Below are 17,693 nucleotides of genomic sequence, written 5' to 3' on the forward strand. Positions count from 1 at the left end.
AGTAGGCAAGAGTTTGGAAATGTCCTGTAGTCAAAGCCTGTGATGGTAGTCTGAGTAGATCTCCAGAACCTGAAACTAGCTTTCTTTCTGTCCTCTGAAAAAGCTTCATGCTAGAGATCATGATGTCATCATTAATAGGATGAGGCGTGCTTATGGTATCATTGATGGAAAACCATGTGTGTTAAAAAATATGGAAATGGAAGGATGTCAACTATAGTCTCATGCCTCATGCTGATGACTCAGGCTTATTTTACTAGCAAAGGGTCAACGATAATTTTATGGATATGGAGACAGAACAGCTGATTAGTGGCATTCATTAATAAAATAGAGCCATGGGACAGACACACAGAATGTAAGGCATGTGCTGTTTGACATTAATTTTTAATTTAAATATACGCTCAGTATTGCAATAATTCTGGCTCGGCATATAATGGTATTAAGATGGTGAACATTTTCAAGAATTGAAATGGTGTGAGTGTCACATTTGGCTTTGCAAATAGGATTCTCAGGACATCCCTGAGGAAACTTAAACCAAACAAAAGGGAATAGACAAGTTTCTCCTTTTGTGGTCAGGCTTACCTAGTTTAAGTCAGTAATTGAAAAGAGGTGCAGGAGGATGAGTCAGATGCCTTGTCATTGCTTTCCGAAGAGCCAAAAGAACACAGCATTTATATCTTAATCTTCCAGATTATGTTCTGCAATAATTCGTTTAGTTTAAGTGCACTTCAAATAAAAATGTAAATTACTCCATTCTTATTCATTTCTCACCCTGAACTCTGGTTTTCATGGTAGTAAAGAAGGTGAGAACTCTCCACTAGATGTTCAGGAGTCCGGTACAGGAAATAAGTTATAACTTTATTTGTGATCAGGGATGTTCTTGGAGAAAATCAGTAACACACGTGTAGCCCACGCCTAGGACCTCAATGGATGCATTTCCCATAGTAATTCGCCCTCGATTTTATTATTTTGCAGTCGTCTTGTTTCCCTAACTTTCCGTATGTATGTATGTATGTATATATGTATTTTTGTCTCTAAATTATGGCGATTGTCCTGTATCATTGTCATGCCAGCAAATTCCTAAAAACACAAGACCCCCAAGAATGGTGCCTCAGATGACTATGATGTCTGAACTGCTTGTGGGTGTGTGTAAGAAATTCACTCCAGTAGAGGGTGTAACAGTCTCCTTGGAGTCAACTTTCTATCAGGTGGGCCTCAAGCAGCTGTGACCTAAAACCCAGCCTCTGCGGCTCAGACCTCGCTCTGTAATTGCCCCCAGGGCAGGGACCACGGCCCGCGCGAAGGGCAGCGGGCAGGGCGGAGCCGGGGCCGAGCGCGCGCTCAGGAGTGAGTCTTTGTGCAGTCAGGGCTTCTGCTGGGCAGGGCAGGCTGTTAATCTCGCCTGGCCGACACCGGGGCGTGGGGGGGAGATGGCCCTTTATAGGTGGCGTCCGCTGGTGAGAAACACCTTGCGCAGGTAAAAGGGTGGCGGCGAGAGGGAGTTCCCACCCATGGCTTTCTCAGAGAAACGAAGTCTTAGGTCTTAAACAGACAACAAGGAGGGGCCGATCGGTGTCTTTTGGACGCGCCAGGAGCCCCACCCTCCGCCCAAGGAAAAGCCCCTTGGATGAGAGGCAGGCGCCTCAGAGAAGCTGAGAAAAGCGCCTCTCCGCGCGCGCCACCTCCTCCGCCTCGCGCTCCTCCTGAGCAGCGGGCCCAGCCGGTGCCCCGGCCGCGGTCCTCTCCCCGCGGAGCCCTCCTACCCCGGCCCGACGCTCGGCCCGCAGTCTGTCCCGAGCCTTCTCCATGGCGGCAGCCCGCCCCTCCGGCTCCTGGAGCGGAGCCCTCTGCCGGCTGCTCCTGCTGACCCTCGCGGTGAGTGCAGCAGCGGTCACTGCTCCGGGGAAGGGGGCGATCTCCTGGGGTACGGAGGAAAACTAGGGGAACGGGGATAGGTGGGGGTGGCGGGGAAACGCTGGGGTGAAGGGGCCTCTGGGTGGCTAGAAAATGGAGTTGGCGGGGGTGGGGGAGGGCAGAGAGGAAGAGGATCGCGACCTGGGAGTTGGATCCCCAAGGGGAGGGAAGGTGTCTCCAGTAGATGTAATCAGCGCACTCAGGCGGGAGCGGGCCGCCTTCACCCAGCCAAAACCGTGGCCCCTGGGTACGCGCCGGGGAGCTGGGTGCGCCGGCGCGGGGGTGGGCTGGGGCCGGGGTGCGCCCGGGCGGGGGTGCGCCGGGGCCGAAGTGCGCCGGAGCGGTCCAGCTGTGCCTCTGGCACCTTCCCCGGGAATGTGCGGCCCCCTCTGCCTCAGCGCCTGCCCAGGCCACGGAAAGGGGAATCGCTGGGTGGCCGGGACGGAGCGCGAGTGTCCTTGGGTGAAAAAGGGAACTGCTTGCCTTTCTGGGAATTGCTCACTCTGGGAGAAGGGCGGGGGGAAGTGGCGGGTGGGGGAGGGGATCTTGACCCTCTGCTCCTGAAGACTGGACGGGCGGGCGGTAGGTGAACATTTGTACAGTTTCAGTGGTTTCTTAACGTGCGAGGCTTCAGTTCCCTAAATCTTTGGAGGAAGGAAGGGTCTTTCTGATTTCTTGTCCCCAGAGGCGACTCGATTTTTCTGCTCACCACTGGCCCCCCGCGCCACCACCCCTTGCCCCAGTTTCTTTCCCTCTTTAAAGAGCGCTACAGCAATGACCCTAACCCCTTCCCAGAGCTGGGAGCTTAAGTGGTTGGCCTTATTTGGAGCGGGACAGCCCCACTCCCAACCTGGACAGATAGGATCTCCTTGGAGGCCTGAAGACACAGAAAGCCAATGCAGGGAGCAGCCTCTGGGGAATGTGGGATATAAAAAGTCTGATTGGACTTTTCCTGGCTTCCTGGAAGACGAAGCAATTCGACAGGTGTGGAAAAGTGCTCCTTGCCTTGAGCAAAAGGCATTGGGAGCCAATCAACCTTGAAGGACAAAGGGAGGAACCCGGAAGGCTAATTCCCTCTGGGAAAAGGGAACTGGGGGCTGAAATATTCGTATACTTTCCCATTCTCTTTGGCTCTCATTTCGCAGTAGAGTTCCACATTTTAAAATCATGAATTGGTAATTGTTACGATTATTAGAATGTCTTTCTCGAGGAGCTGAATGGACTTCAAACCCTTAACTAAATTCCCAGGGCATATTAATAATATAGAAAGGGCCAAGTACACAGCAGTTAACATTTTACAGATGAGGAAACTAAGAATGGAATAAATAACGGTAAGAACATATGTTGATGAGTAAGGAATAAATTTTCATTAGACTCCTAATAAAATTGCAATTTCTTTTAAAACCACTGGCCATTATTCTTTAAAGGAAAAGGCATGCACAGACACTGGCAATGCGTAGTAGCATTGCTCTGCATATACCTGCAGATAGAGCTTTCTGTGTGTCATCTCAGATTCTGTTTAGGAGAAGGTGGGGGATCAGTGAGTGGGATAGGAAGTGTGCTGGCCCTGGCTGCACTCTCATTCTGCTGGTTTTTGCTCTGTGCACGTCTGTGCAAACCCCTGCCAACCTCAACGTGGCTGTTGTGGTTGTGAGTCTCAAGTGTGAGAAATGTGTAAATACTAAGTGTAAGAAATTATTAAGTAAGAATGTTTTAGCTGGGCATGGGGTGTGCGCCTGTGGTCCAAGCCACTGGAGAGAGGCTAAGGTGGGAGGATCGCTTGAGTTTGGGAGGTCCAGGCTGCAGTGAGCCCTGGTCATGCCACTGCATCCCAGCCTTGGTGACAGAGTGAAATCCCGTCTCAAAAATTGGGGAGAAATGACTTTGGGAGGGGAGTAGGATCCTTTACATTACCTCCTTCCCATATACCCAAGTAATCCTGCACCATTCCACAAATCAGCTTCTCCTCACTTCCTAATGTTTCTTCAAACCACACCTGGCTTAGCCACTTGAACTGTGTCTTTTGCTAACCACATAATAAAGCTCCTCTCTCTCTGAGATCACTGGCTCTCCTGTGCTAAATCCGAGTGACTCATTCTTTATGTGGTTCCACCTTGTAGCTTTTGCCCTTATTCTTGACACTCACTCCCTTTTTTTAAAATCTTTCTGACCACTCAGGGTCTGACTCTCTACCTAGTGTCTTGTCTTTTTCTTCTTTTTGTCTTGTCTATTTTTTTTTTTTTCTTTTTTTGTTTTGGTAAAAATGATATAACATGAGATCTACCCTCCTAATGCATTTCTAAGTGCATTGTATTGTTAATTATAAGCACAATGTCACATAGCAGATCTCTAGAACTTTTTCATTTTCCATAACCAAACTTTTATATCCATTGAACAGCAAATCCGTGTTTCCCCTACCCTACGTCACCTGGCAACCACCATTCTGTTTTCTGCTTCTATGAGTTTGACTGCTTTTTCCTCCACTCTTAAATGCTGGTGTCTCTTGATGCTCTGTTCTAGGTCTTGTCCTTTGGAATCTACCCTGTTTCCCTAGGGCATTTAATCCACTTTTATAGCTTAAAATATCACACAGTTGCCAACATACACTAAATTAATATTGCTAGTTAGGATGTCTTCATTGAACAATAGTCCTTTGTATCACTCTACTGACTGTGATGTGTGACACAACATTTTTTATCTTCCCAAACAATGTTGTTTTTCTTTTAGTGTCCTGTATTTCAATATGTGTCAGTACCATATGCCTGTTCCTCAAGTAGGAAGTCTGAAAGCTGTTTGTTTTTTCTTTCTCACTGCTCCCCTTCCTTAATCCATCAAGTTCCATTAAATTTACATTCAAAGACAACTCACGGGTCTATTCACTTGTATCTGTCACTTTTGCTATTACAAATAATGTCACAATGAATAAACGTGAACGTATGTCATTTCATATATGGGCAGGTGTATCAGTAGGACAGATTACCAATAATGGGATTTACAAATAAAAGTGTAAATTAGGCCAGGTGCAGTGGCTCACGTCTGTAAATCTCAGCACTTTGGGAGCCTGAGGTGGGAGGATCACTTGAGCTCAGGAATTCAAGACCAGACTGGGCAACATGGCAAAAACACCTCTCTATAAAAAAATACAAAAATTAGCCAGGCATGGTGGTGCATGCCTATAATTCCATCTACTTGGGAGCCTGAGGTGGGAGGATCACTTGAGCTCAGGAGTTCAAGACCAGACTGGGCAACATGGCAAAAACCCCTCTCTACAAAAAATACAAAAATTAGCCAGGCATGGTGGTGCATGCCTATAATTCCATCTACTTGGGAGGCTGAGGTGGGAGGATCACTTGAACCCAGGAGGTGGAGGTTTCAGTGAGATCGCACCACTGCACTCTGTCCAAAAAAAAAAAAAAGTGCCTAATTTTGTTAGATTTTGTTCTTCCCTCCATAAATGTTGTATATTACTAGAGAGAAAACGATTTTATGATAGATATCACATGATTGAGGATATATATATACACACGTATATATATATGTAGGTGTAAAGATATTTTGAATCTATGCTTCATTCAGAACACCACAGAAAATTCCAGAGATGAAAGTTTTAAATGTAAAATATGATTCCCTACAGAAAATAGAAGAAAACATAATAAATTGTTATATAAATTTGGAGCCCACGAGGCCTAGTTATGACTTAGATTTCGAAAGCCAATTTATTACAATTGAGAAAATCAATTATATGAAAGTACATATATACATACTTCTTCATGGCGATAAAGCAACTCTAACCAACCAAAAACACCACAAGCAAAGTCAAAAGGTAATTGATAAACTGGAAAAAATATTCACAAGTCATATTTAAAAGGTTAATCTAATACATAAAGAGCTCTTGTAACTCAAGAAGAAAAAGTGCAACATGGATGTAACAGTATCCATAAAGTAGTAAAATGGCTCTTAAGTTATAGAAATATGTCAACCTCACTCATAATAAAATATGAATAAAAATTACATTGAAATGCCATTTCACACTTGGCAAACACCCAAAAGTTCAACAACATGCTATGTAGGCAAGAATGTGGTTGACTCATAAATTATTGGTGGGTGTAATAAAAGGTTACAACTTTTCAGGACTTTACGCAGTCATACATAGTGCAAATACAAATTGTTTTACCTCTTTTCTAATACCTGTGCTTCAAATATCATTCTATTCATATGCCAGTACCATATTCATTTAATTGTTGAGATTTTATGATTTGTAATATCTGCTAGGGTTGATAGCCTTTCATTGCTTTTCAAAAAATAATTTTCCTATCTTAATTTTTTATTTTTTCCTTATGGCTTTTTAAATCAGCTTGTTTAGTTCCAGAGAAAATTTTATTGAGGTTTTTATTGGTATCAAAAGTTTGTAATTTAACTTAGTAAGAATTGATATAGATACGCTATTGATTTTTGTCTTTCTTTTTTTGCAAGTGTACTTTTCTGCCCTGCAGAAATGTTTTCAGATTTCCTTCAAATAGGCTTTACATGTTTCTTGTTAAATTTACTACTTGGCATTTCAACTTTTAATTGCTTTTGAAAACGATTTCTTTTTTTTTTTGAGTCTAAGTCTTGCTCTGTTGCCCAGGCTAGAGTGCAGGGGCACGATCTCTGTTCACTGCAAGCTCCACCTTCCGGGTTCACACCGTTCTCCTGCCTCAGCCTTCCGAGTAGCTGGGACTACAGGTGCCCGCCACCATGCCTGGCTAATTTTTTTTTTTTTTTTTTGTATAGGGATTTTTAGTAGAGACAGGGTTTCACCGTGTTAGCCAGGATGGTCTCTATCTCCTGACCTCGTGATCCTCCCGCCTCGGCCTCCCAAAGTGGAAAATGATTTCTTATATTATCTGACTGGTTTTGTTTATAGGTATGAAGACTAATGATTGCCATATTTTCATGGTTATTTCTGCTTCCTTACTTAAGTCTCTTCTTGTTTTATAGTAACGTATTGGTTGATTTGCTTGGGTTTTCCAGGTAAACAGTCATATCAAATGCAGAGTTTTTTTTTTTTTTTACATCTTCCTATCAAATATCCTTCTCTTGCAAATATACCTTTAATATAATGTAAACTACATATGGTGACCTTGGAAAGCCTATGTTGTTTCTGAGTTCAATTGGATTGCTTCTAGTACTTTCCCATTTGTATTGTGTTATAATTTATAAAGATCACATTGCAAAAGTACTTATCCATTCTTATTTTTTGAGACTAAAAAAATAAAAATGGTTATTGAATTTGGTCAAGTGCCTTTCTGCATCTATGACGGTCATCACATGTCAAGCCTTCTTTAAATTCATGGCTTGAAGTTTCTGGACCAAGCAAAAGATGTGAGTGTGGATCACAGATCCACGCAAGGGCCAGTTTACTTCTGGCTCAAATTTGTAATGAGGATTTAGCATTAGGGTCCCAGATTAATGTGGAGTGGATCCTCTTAGATCTTAGGTGGGCCCTGTGCTTTGATTTCATTCTGCTCTCCAGAGGCCAAGAAAGCAGAGTCACATCTTTGCAGATCAGAAGTTGTTCCTGAGTTCCTCTTACCACTCTGTGTTCCAGCTTCATCCTCAGTTTTGGCCTAGCAGTTGCTTGCTATTTTAGTAATTCTTTGATGCTTTAGGATGTTTGAAAACTGTTATGCATCATTTTTAATTAGTTTTGGCATAGGTTTTTCTTAATTACCTAACCTGTTATTGTTGGAGATGACAGTTATTTCCATTCTCCACATTGGACAGATCTATCACATTCAAATATAAAGCTGCTTACTTAATTTGTTTGCTTAAAGTAAGTCTTTGTTTCTTATTATCATTGGGAAAAAAGATCCATGTGCTTTGCTAATGCCGTTCAAAATTTGGCCCACACCCACTTCTTTGAGCCCATGTTAAACTTCTGCCCCCGCTCTGGTACACATATCAACCATTCCAGATTTCTTCTTCAGGCCTGTGCCATCTCTGGGCCTTCACATATGCCATTCTTTTGTTTGCAGCATTTAAGCTCTGCCTCCTCTTAGCCTGTCTCACTTGTAGCCACTCTTCAGGTGACCTCACCTGGCTTTTAGACATCACTATTCCCTCTGCTCTCCTGTAGCTCCCTGTACTTCCTTATCATTACATTCGTCTTACTTTGTTGAAATTACAAATATGTCTTACTCTTAGACTGAATGTTTCATGAGGACCATGTTTACTACTCTGTATGTGGTACATAATACACATTCAATAAGTATTTGTTGAATTCATGCATGAATGGATGGATGTCCAAGATACTGTTTTTCAAAGAATTGTCATAATCCAACCATTTCTCATCTTCTCCATCATTATTACCTTAGCCCAAGTAACCATTACCCCAGTCTTAGATTCCTGCTGTAGTCTCCCCATCAGTCTCCTGGCTTCCACTCTTACTCTTCTATAACCTGTTTTCCACATAACTAGTAGAGTGATTCTGTATAAATACCAGTTTACGCCACTCCACAGCTTCATCATGCTGTTGCCTGTCTTTGCACTCAGAACAAAATCTGTACTCCTTACCATGACCTTTTAGACCCTACATCATATGCCCTTGACTGTCCTTTTGTTTTCTTCTCCTATCACTCTTCCCTCACTGTGCTCTGCTACTGTGACCACCTTGTTCCTGCAATACACAAGTCTCCTTCCAGGATCTTTACTCTGGTTCTTGCCCCACCTGGAAGACTCTTTCCTAGTTCCTCACTTCATATACACTCAGGTATTCTTGTTGTCACCCTCTCTCCCTGCTTTATTTTTGTCATGACATTTATCTCTTGCTGCCTTGGCATTGTGTGACATTTGTGCATTTGTGTATTTCTTTTGCTTATTATCATGTAATCTTTGTGAGGCAAGGACTTGGCTTTGTTCACTGCTCTCGCCATTGAATGTGTTTAGCACTTAGTAAGCAACCAGTAAATGTTGGTTGAATGAATAAGTGAATGTATTCTTCCAATCACCTTTAGCTGGAATCTTCAGAATCATCTGATTCTACTCCTATTCTCTCTTGGCTATGCAGCCAGTGAAAATTCTTCATATCATTTAATTTCCAGTTCAAACTGAATGTCTTTATTGTGTCTATCCCAACACTTCAAATGAAACACAACCTCTGCTTTATTTGATCCTTCAAGTGTAATTAAAACTGGATAATTAAAGAGTCTTTAATATATATTAAAAATAAGCATTTCCATCCAAATTTTGATGATTTTAGTTAATGTTTATCAACTTTGTAAGTAACAGTGTAAATGCTAGTTAACTGTCTTGCTTTTGGTCAAAGACGTTTGTAAAACTAGAAAAAAAGAATGTGAATCTTTGAGAAACATCCATTGTAAAGTTTCAGTCAGAACAAAATTAAATTTCAGTGTGTTTATGTATATGTTGCATTGGACTTGGTTCACCATGAATCACTAAACCATTAAAAAATTTTAAGTAAATTATTTTGTAAAATGAACTTAACTTTTATTTATGAGAAGATACACCTTCAAAATAATTGTATATTTCAAAGTTATGTGCCTATCGTGTGGAGTAACACATAAATACTCTCCATCATCACTTCATGGCAATAAGTTAATGTTTGTCTTTAAAAGCATTGACTTTTTATTTAGTATATTATTGATTTCATATCATATCTCATAGGTAATTAAAAATGTATTGAAACAGTTTGCTGCCTCAGTAAATTTGGTTTTCTCTTTCCTATGGATATACCTGTGCTGCCTTCCTCATAGTTTTCAGCACTCTCTCACATAGGCTGTTGTTGGACTGTCACTGTATGCACTGAACTAATCAGTGAAGTTATTATTACATCTGTTTTACAGTATAGGAAACAAAGCTGAAGAGCATACATCATAATTGTTTGAGTTTACAAGCTTTTTGCAGGAGGAAGCTAGAACTCAGTGTGTTGTTTTATTCTTCCCCTTGATATACTTTTGTCCTGATTTCTTTCTCCAAAATGCTTTTATTTTGATAATTATATAAAATGATTGATAATTATATAAAGTGATTTATAATTATATAAATCACATATAATTATAGAACTAGAAATACCATATGACCCAGCCATCCCATTACTGGGTATATACCCAAAGGATTATAAATCATGCTGCTATAAAGACACATGCACACGTATGTTTATTGCGGCACTATTCACAATAACAAGGACTTGGAATCAACCCAAATGTCCATCAGTGACAGACTAGATTAAGAAAATGTGGCACATATACACCATGGAATACTATGCAGCCATAAAAAGGGATGAGTTCGTGTCCTTTGTAGGGACATGGATGCAGCTGGAAGCCATCATTCTCAGCAAACTATCGCAAGAACAGAGAACCAAACACCACATGTTCTCACTCATAGGTGGGAATTGAACAATGAGATCACTTGGACACGGGAAGGGGAACATCACACACCAGGGCCTATTGTGAGGAGGGGGGAGGGCGGAGGGATAGCATTGGGAGTTATACCTGATGTAAATGACGAGTGGATGGGTGCTGACAAGTTGATGGGTGCAGCATACCAACATGGCACATGTATACATATGTAACAAACCTGCATGTTGTGCACATGTACCCTAGAACTTAAAGTATAATAAAAAAAAGACCGCAAAAAAAATAAATTCGTGTATTTCTATTTAATTAATTAAATATTTTAAAATTAATATTTAGTGTAGTCAATCAATATGTAATATAATTAATATTTATATAAGTATTACATCCTTTCAATGTGTATATAATATATAAATTTATAATTTATATAAATGATATACACATTAAAGGTTTCTTTTTATGCATAATATTTGATTTTTTTCATTTTTTAGATTTTAATATTTGCCAGTGATGCCTGCAAAAATGTGACATTATATGTTCCCTCCAAACTAGATGCTGAGAAACTTATTGGTAGAGGTAAGGAAGCCCTAAAATTTGTAATAAATCCTGATTTGCTCTGGTAAATATACACCATGGAATACTATGCAGCCATAAAAAGGAACGAGATCTTGTCCTTTGCAGGGATGTGGATGGAGCTGGAAGCAATGATCCTCAGCAAACTAACACAGGATCAGAAAATCAAACACTGCATGTTCTCACTTATAAGTGGCAGCTGAGCAATGTGAACATGTAGACACAGGGTGGGGAATAACACACACTAGGGCTTGTTTGGGGTTCTGGGAGAGTGAGAGCATCAGGAAAAATAGCTAATGCATGCTGGGTTTAATACCTAGATGATGGGTTCATAGGTGCAGCAAACCAACGTGGCACGTGTTTACCTATGTAACAAACCTGCACATCCTGCACATGTACCCTGGAACTCAAAATAAAATAAAAACACTCACACACAAAATAAATCCTGATTCGCTGTGATATTTTAAAATTAGTGTAATTTTTAGAATGATAACTCTGCTGGAACTAGTAGATACAACTAACGTAGTATATTATCATTTGTAATACATGTGGTGTCATTTTAATGGGAGGAATATTGTTATTTTTGGAAAACATGATTATACGAAGTTGATAAAAATATTTTACTTGAGTAATACTTATTGACATTTACATTAGAGGAAAGATAAAGACATTTAACATGCCTGTAAAAAATTGGCAAATAGTATTGAAAATATTTTTTTTAGTTTAAAGGTATTGTTTTTGGATTTTTATTCTTAAATATTTCACTCTGTATTGTACTTACTTCCACATATTATTTTTTATCAGTTAAATTATTTCACATAACTGTGAGAAAAGATCAAACCAATGATAGCATAAAATGTGATGACTGTTTAGCAATAGATGTAAAGAATTTAGTAATAGTTCTGTTTAGTAAATGTCGATTTTAGGTTGCTAGATTCTGTGTAACTTCAGGTGTACTTAGGTATTACTCTATGGCTTATTTCTGTTGATAAAGAAAACACTTTTTTTGGTTTTGGTTTAAATATTCAAACACTGGACTTCACATATGTTTACTTCAGAGCAAATGTCTCTTCTTTAAGAGAATGTTAAGTAGATATTAGAAGTGATGTAAGCGTTTAAGCACAACTTAATACACCATACAGTTTTATGTGTCCTTGCAAAAATTTACAAGTGCCAGTATAATTAATTTTAAGTTTTTGGCCCTCCCCACATGCATACATTACTGTTAAAACTGTATCCTATGTTTTACTTTAAAAATGATTGCTGTGCATATTTTCTACAGTTAACCTGAAAGAGTGCTTTACAGCTGCAAACCTAATTCATTCAAGTGATCCCGACTTCCAAATTTTGGAAGATGGTTCAATCTATACAACAAATACTATTCTATTGTCCTCGGAGAAGAGAAGTTTTACCGTATTACTTTCCAACACTGAGAACCAAGAAAAGAAGAAAATATTTGTCTTTTTGGAGCATCAAACAAAGGTATACAAGGCTACATAAATGAAGAAATGATGTCTTTTCTTCATACATAATCGACATTACCGGGGAAGATATGAAATCAGAAAGGATATGGTATAGTTTGGCTTCAAAAAGAGTGAAAACCATGAGGCAGCTTCACAGTGTTTAAAAGGACGAGGGCTGTGCACCATGGTACATTCGGGTTGTCATTCCTTTTCTTTTGGGACAAAAAATGAGAAATTGGGATAAGGTACAGCATGGGAACGTGAGATTAGACACAAAGCAGCATTTTTTTTTGAGCTTTACCATAGAATGGATTTCTAACAACAAGTTTTGAAACTCTGGATAAAGAAAGAAAAGATTTTTTTTTTTTTTTTCATTCATTTTAGCATAATCTGTGGTCTTAAAACATGATGATTATTTTAGGAAGAGGTTTGGACCACATGCATGCTATTGTGTTGTGACACCCAAGATCAAAGTAACTTTTATTCAACCATTAGCCATTCCTCACTGCAGCAGTTTGAGATTTGTCACCGTGTTTCTCTCCTCATTCTGACACAGATCTCTCTGTTGGTTCCCTGGCTCTGCCTAGTTGCTGGTGAGTGGAAGTTGCTTGTGCTAAATTTAGAAGGGCACATACACACTTATATATTTTCTTTGCATATCTCTCTCCCCTGTTTTTGCATGGCAGTGTGGCAACAGTAATTTTTTTTTCAGTTTTACTTCTAGGCTTCCAGTTCCATCTCTCTTTCTTCCATATTTCCACCAAATCATTTTCCCAAGAGGATTGTTGTGATAACAGTTAGGACAGTTACTTCTTCATTATCTTTTCGCAGTGTTGATGTTTGTTTGGTTATCAAACACTCCCATGGTCTCACCCCTCCCCAGCTAATCCTCATGAGAGGAGAAAGATGTGTCATTGTTTAATATTTGAGAATAAAGTAGTCATTGACTTTATTATTTTTTCCTGTCTTATGAATTGAGGTCCTAAAGAAAAGACAAACTAAAGAAACAGTTCTAAGGCGTGCCAAGAGAAGATGGGCTCCCATTCCCTGTTCAATGCTAGAAAACTCCTTGGGTCCTTTTCCACTTTTCCTTCAACAGGTACAGTTTTCTTTCTTTCTGCTGTAGAAGTCTGTAGTTTCCATCTCTTACCATTATGACACTGAGTATGAAGTTATTTATAATAGTTGTGTATAAATATATGAGTGAATGAGTACATGTATAATATGTTTCCATGTAAGGGTATAAATATATCTCTTTATACTTGCATATACTTTTGTTCAGCTTGCAAAGGCCATCATTAAACTGTAGCACTCAAACACATGGTTCCTTAATGAATTAACATATCAGCAAGGGTATCGCCAAGCCTAGGAATAGCCTAGAAAACCCAAAACTCTCTTTCATAATAAAGGAGAAAATTGGATGAAAGTTCAAATGCCACAAAGGAGGAAGACACTTAGGCCCTTCTATCTTTCTATTTCTTGTTCTTGAATGTACATCTGAAATCACACTGGATCCACATTTCTTTCTTTCTCTCTCTCTTTTTTTTCCTGTAGTGATGAAATCTCACTATATTGCTTAGGCTGGTTTTGAACTTCTAGGCTGAAATGATTTTCCTATCTCAACCTCCCAAAATGCTAGGATTAAAGGCATGAGCCAAACATGCCTGGCTCTTTTTCTCTGTCTTTTTAAAATTTTCAGTAGAAACGCCAGCAAGTCTTCTTGTCTTCTTCCACTACTAGTGGCTACTATATTCAGTCTATGACTTTGGTTTATTTTCCCTCAGTTCTTGACATAGCAAGGGAGAATCCTTTTTATACCCCACCAACAAGTTTAATACAGCTGAGAGAAGAGCATATTAAAATTGAGAAATTGTTAGAAAACAGTTGTGTCTGTTATCCTGATATGAAGATAGTCAGGATGTTACTGAGTGGATGAACACAGCTTGGAGGAAATTTGCTTTTTGAATCAAAGATCAGAATATTACACATTCCAAAATATTATCCCATTTCTATTCTCACTCATATATTTTTTTTTCACTCAGTTCCTGTAAGGAAGATGTTGGCAAAGAACAAAAAACTCATTAAGGAAGTTATTGTCCACATTTTTGCCCTGCAGACAGTACACTTTAAACTCTGTTCTTAAATGTTATGTTACATATAATAAAAACTCAGTTTTTTAAAACATTGACAACACAATAATTTTCCATGCTCAGATTACTTTGTTTTCTAAGACAGTAAAAGTCTCAAGTGTTTTTTCCATGGATAGACACCATCTATCCTGTCAAATATTCCCTTAGTTATTCTGGAGAACTAAGATGCACTACATTATTTTACTCATGCCTTGCTCTTAAAATTTCTCAATTGGACTTTCTTACTCTGTTTTTTTTTTGTTGTTGTTGTTGTTGTTGTTTATACATAATAATAATAAGGGCAGTTATTTAAACTAATAAAATGGCCATGAGATTTCATAAATATATAGATGAAAGTTCTGCTGAAGTAAAGATTTGTCTCATGTATATATTATCTACTTTCTAGGTTCAATCTGACACAGCCCAAAACTATACCATATACTATTCCATAAGAGGTCCTGGAGTTGACCAAGAACCTCGGAATTTATTTTATGTGGAGAGAGACACCGGAAACTTGTATTGTACTCGTTCTGTAGATCGTGAGCAGTATGAATCTTTTGAGGTAAAGTCTAAAATGTGTGTACGGTATTTTTTTTTTTTTTGAGACGGAGTCTTGCTCTGTCCCCCAGGCTGGAGTGCAGTGGCGCGATCTCGGCTCCCTGCAAGCTCCGCCTCCTGGGCTCACGCCATTTTCCTGCCTCAGCCTCCCGAGTAGCTGGGACTACAGGTGCCTGCTTGTGTACTGTATTAGTAATGATGATGCTTGGCCATTTTGTCTCTCATTTGCAATTCATTTAACCTTTTCTGTTTTCTGAGTTTGTCACCAACGCTCTGGCTACTCCCTAATAGCACAGAATTGACTTGAAACAAAAAATATTTTCACGGAATAAATAATATTACATTCCATTAGATTGTTCCTGGTATTATGGTTTTACTCTTTATTTTTTCCCCCACAAAAGTACCACTTTGAAGAACCGTTTTTTGTTTTTTTTTGTTTTTTTGTTTTTTTTTTGAGACAGAGTCTGGCTTAGTCACCCAGGCTGAAGTGCAGTGTGTAATCTCTGCTCACTGCAGTCTCTGGCTCCTGGGTTCAAGTGATCCCCCCGCCTTAGCCTCCTGAGTAGCTGGGATCACAGGCGTGCGCGATGATGCCCAGCTAACTGTTTGTATTTTTAGTAGAGATGGGGTTTCACCTTGTTGGCCAGGCTGGTCTCAAACTCTTGACCTCAGGTGATCTGCCCATGTTGGCCTCCCAAATTGCTGGGGTTACAGGCCTGAGCCACCGTGCCCAGCCAAGAACAGTTACTTAGTTGGCACACAAAGATCTGTGAACCTCTTTATAGTATGGAGATACCATAGGAGGTAAATGAGGTTCAGTCATTAAGTAAACCTCAGTACCTTGGCAAAGGGAGAACATTAGTTTATGGGGAGCAGGTAGGGAGTCTGACAGTGCTTACCTAAGCTTATTCAGTCCTTTAATCATCTGGTTAACTTCCTTTGCTGGAAAGCGAGTTAATATGAAAGAATTTAACCTAATGCTGGTTTGATTTCCCAACAGGACTTGGTCATTTTGCTTAAGGCGGTTTTAATTATTTTATTTCTATTTTGGATGAATTAATTATTCATTAGAAGAACAAATTAATCAAATAAGATAGGCAAACTTTGAATAAAGTATTTAGGTTTAGAATTGCCATGGCCTGGCCTTCTAAGTACCTAGGATGTTCTGGCCTTTTTATGATAGCTGTTATGAGAAAATTGGTATTGAAATTCATATTGTAAAAACAAAAAAATTAAACTGTATTCCACCACCGTTTACCACCATTCATTTGCTTCATTTCTGATTCATACTTTTTAAATTAAAAATTCTTTTGAAAAGACTTACCCAAATGTAACCATTGATATGCCTAAAGTCCTCATTAGTAGAAAATAGGATAATATCCCAGTTAACTGTACCTGGAGAATTTGTAATCCTACAGGATCCCAAGTTCAGAAGGATCTAGAAAGTTGTATTTAAAATCCATGCATCTGAACCTTTCAAACAAAGCAAAACAAAAAAGTCTTCAAGGCTGTTTGGGAAAATAACAGTAAAAATTGTTACGCTCATGAACAACAGCATAGCAATAATGAAGAAACTAAAATTATCTTTGATAAATTTAAACATAAAATGCTATATTAAATCATGAAATTAGGCCCCTCTTTGGCATTAAAATTATATCCATATCCCAAAACAATAACAAATGGTGAGACTCACACTGTAATTCTGAACAGTCTCCAAATTAAAGCCAAAGTGAATTTGAAGCACACCTCATTTTAAAAGATTATTTTCATTTTTCTCCTTATTTTACTCTTTTCACAGATAATTGCCTTTGCAACAACTCCAGATGGGTATACTCCAGAACTTCCATTGTCCCTAATAATCAAAATAGAGGATGAAAATGATAACCACCCAATTTTTACAGAAGAAACTTATACTTTTACAATTTTTGAAAATTGCAGAGTGGGTGAGTACCTCCTTAAACAATATATGGCAAATTAACTGTGTTTCAATTCATACATTTAGTTTCACTATGTCTATTGGGAAGCAGCATATCCCAGCGGCAAGAATAATGGACTCTGGGTGGAATTTTACTCTGCGTTTCACTAGCTGTGTGACCCTGGGCAAATTTCCTAATCTTGGGAAGTCTAATTTCTTCATCTGTAAAATGGGTTATCAGTATGCCAGATTGTTATGAAGATTAAGTGAAGCTCAATACACAGCGAATGCCAAGCACAGTGTCTATCAAATAGGAGTTAATAAATGTTATGCTGTTGTCCTATGGAAGGATGGATGTAAGAGAACATAGCCCAAAAAGAATAAGTCTTTCACTAACTGGAGATGTAGTCTTAAAGATATGTATGAATGTTCTCTAGGATTAAATGATTGCCAGTGTTCTGGGCATGATTATTAAAGTCACTGAGAATAATACAAGCGTTTTCTCAGTCCTGTGAAAATGGTCCATTTTAGCTAAAAGTCAGAATGCAGCTTTGGAGACCTTCTCTAAAAAGGTCTAAGTGAACCATGCAGTTTAAGAGAAAACTGACTCCTATGATCAGTCTAAGCACAGGCTTACTAACAGAGAAAGGTTATAGAATAATCAGAATTGTTTAGTCTGAAAATACATGGAGGGATAGTATCAACATTTATAAAATCATACATTAAATACAGTAAATATGAATATGATCACCCAATTCGAAAATGCTAGTATGCCAGAATATTTGAATGG

General features: G+C 39.1%; 1 protein-coding gene across 3 annotated transcripts in view; it reads left to right on the forward strand.

Annotated features, from left to right (window-relative positions):
* Window positions 1-1,247: 1,247 nt before the first annotated feature.
* DSC2 (desmocollin 2) overlaps window positions 1,248-17,693 on the forward strand; it is a 37,577-nt gene continuing 21,131 nt past the window's right edge. For 2 of the 3 annotated variants that reach the window (XM_023207747.2, XM_023207745.2), the window contains exons 1-6: window positions 1,248-1,872; window positions 10,757-10,841; window positions 12,121-12,320; window positions 13,281-13,400; window positions 14,837-14,992; window positions 16,787-16,931. In XM_023207747.2, coding sequence (XP_023063515.1) covers window positions 1,804-1,872; window positions 10,757-10,841; window positions 12,121-12,320; window positions 13,281-13,400; window positions 14,837-14,992; window positions 16,787-16,931 — 775 coding nt within the window. In that variant the 5' untranslated portion in view covers window positions 1,248-1,803. The remainder of the gene's footprint in view (window positions 1,873-10,756; window positions 10,842-12,120; window positions 12,321-13,280; window positions 13,401-14,836; window positions 14,993-16,786; window positions 16,932-17,693) is intronic. The other variant, XM_023207746.2, reaches the window with a different exon arrangement.

This window comes from Piliocolobus tephrosceles, chromosome 18, assembly GCF_002776525.5.
Source record: "Piliocolobus tephrosceles isolate RC106 chromosome 18, ASM277652v3, whole genome shotgun sequence".
NCBI classification, from domain to species: Eukaryota; Metazoa; Chordata; class Mammalia; order Primates; family Cercopithecidae; genus Piliocolobus; species Piliocolobus tephrosceles.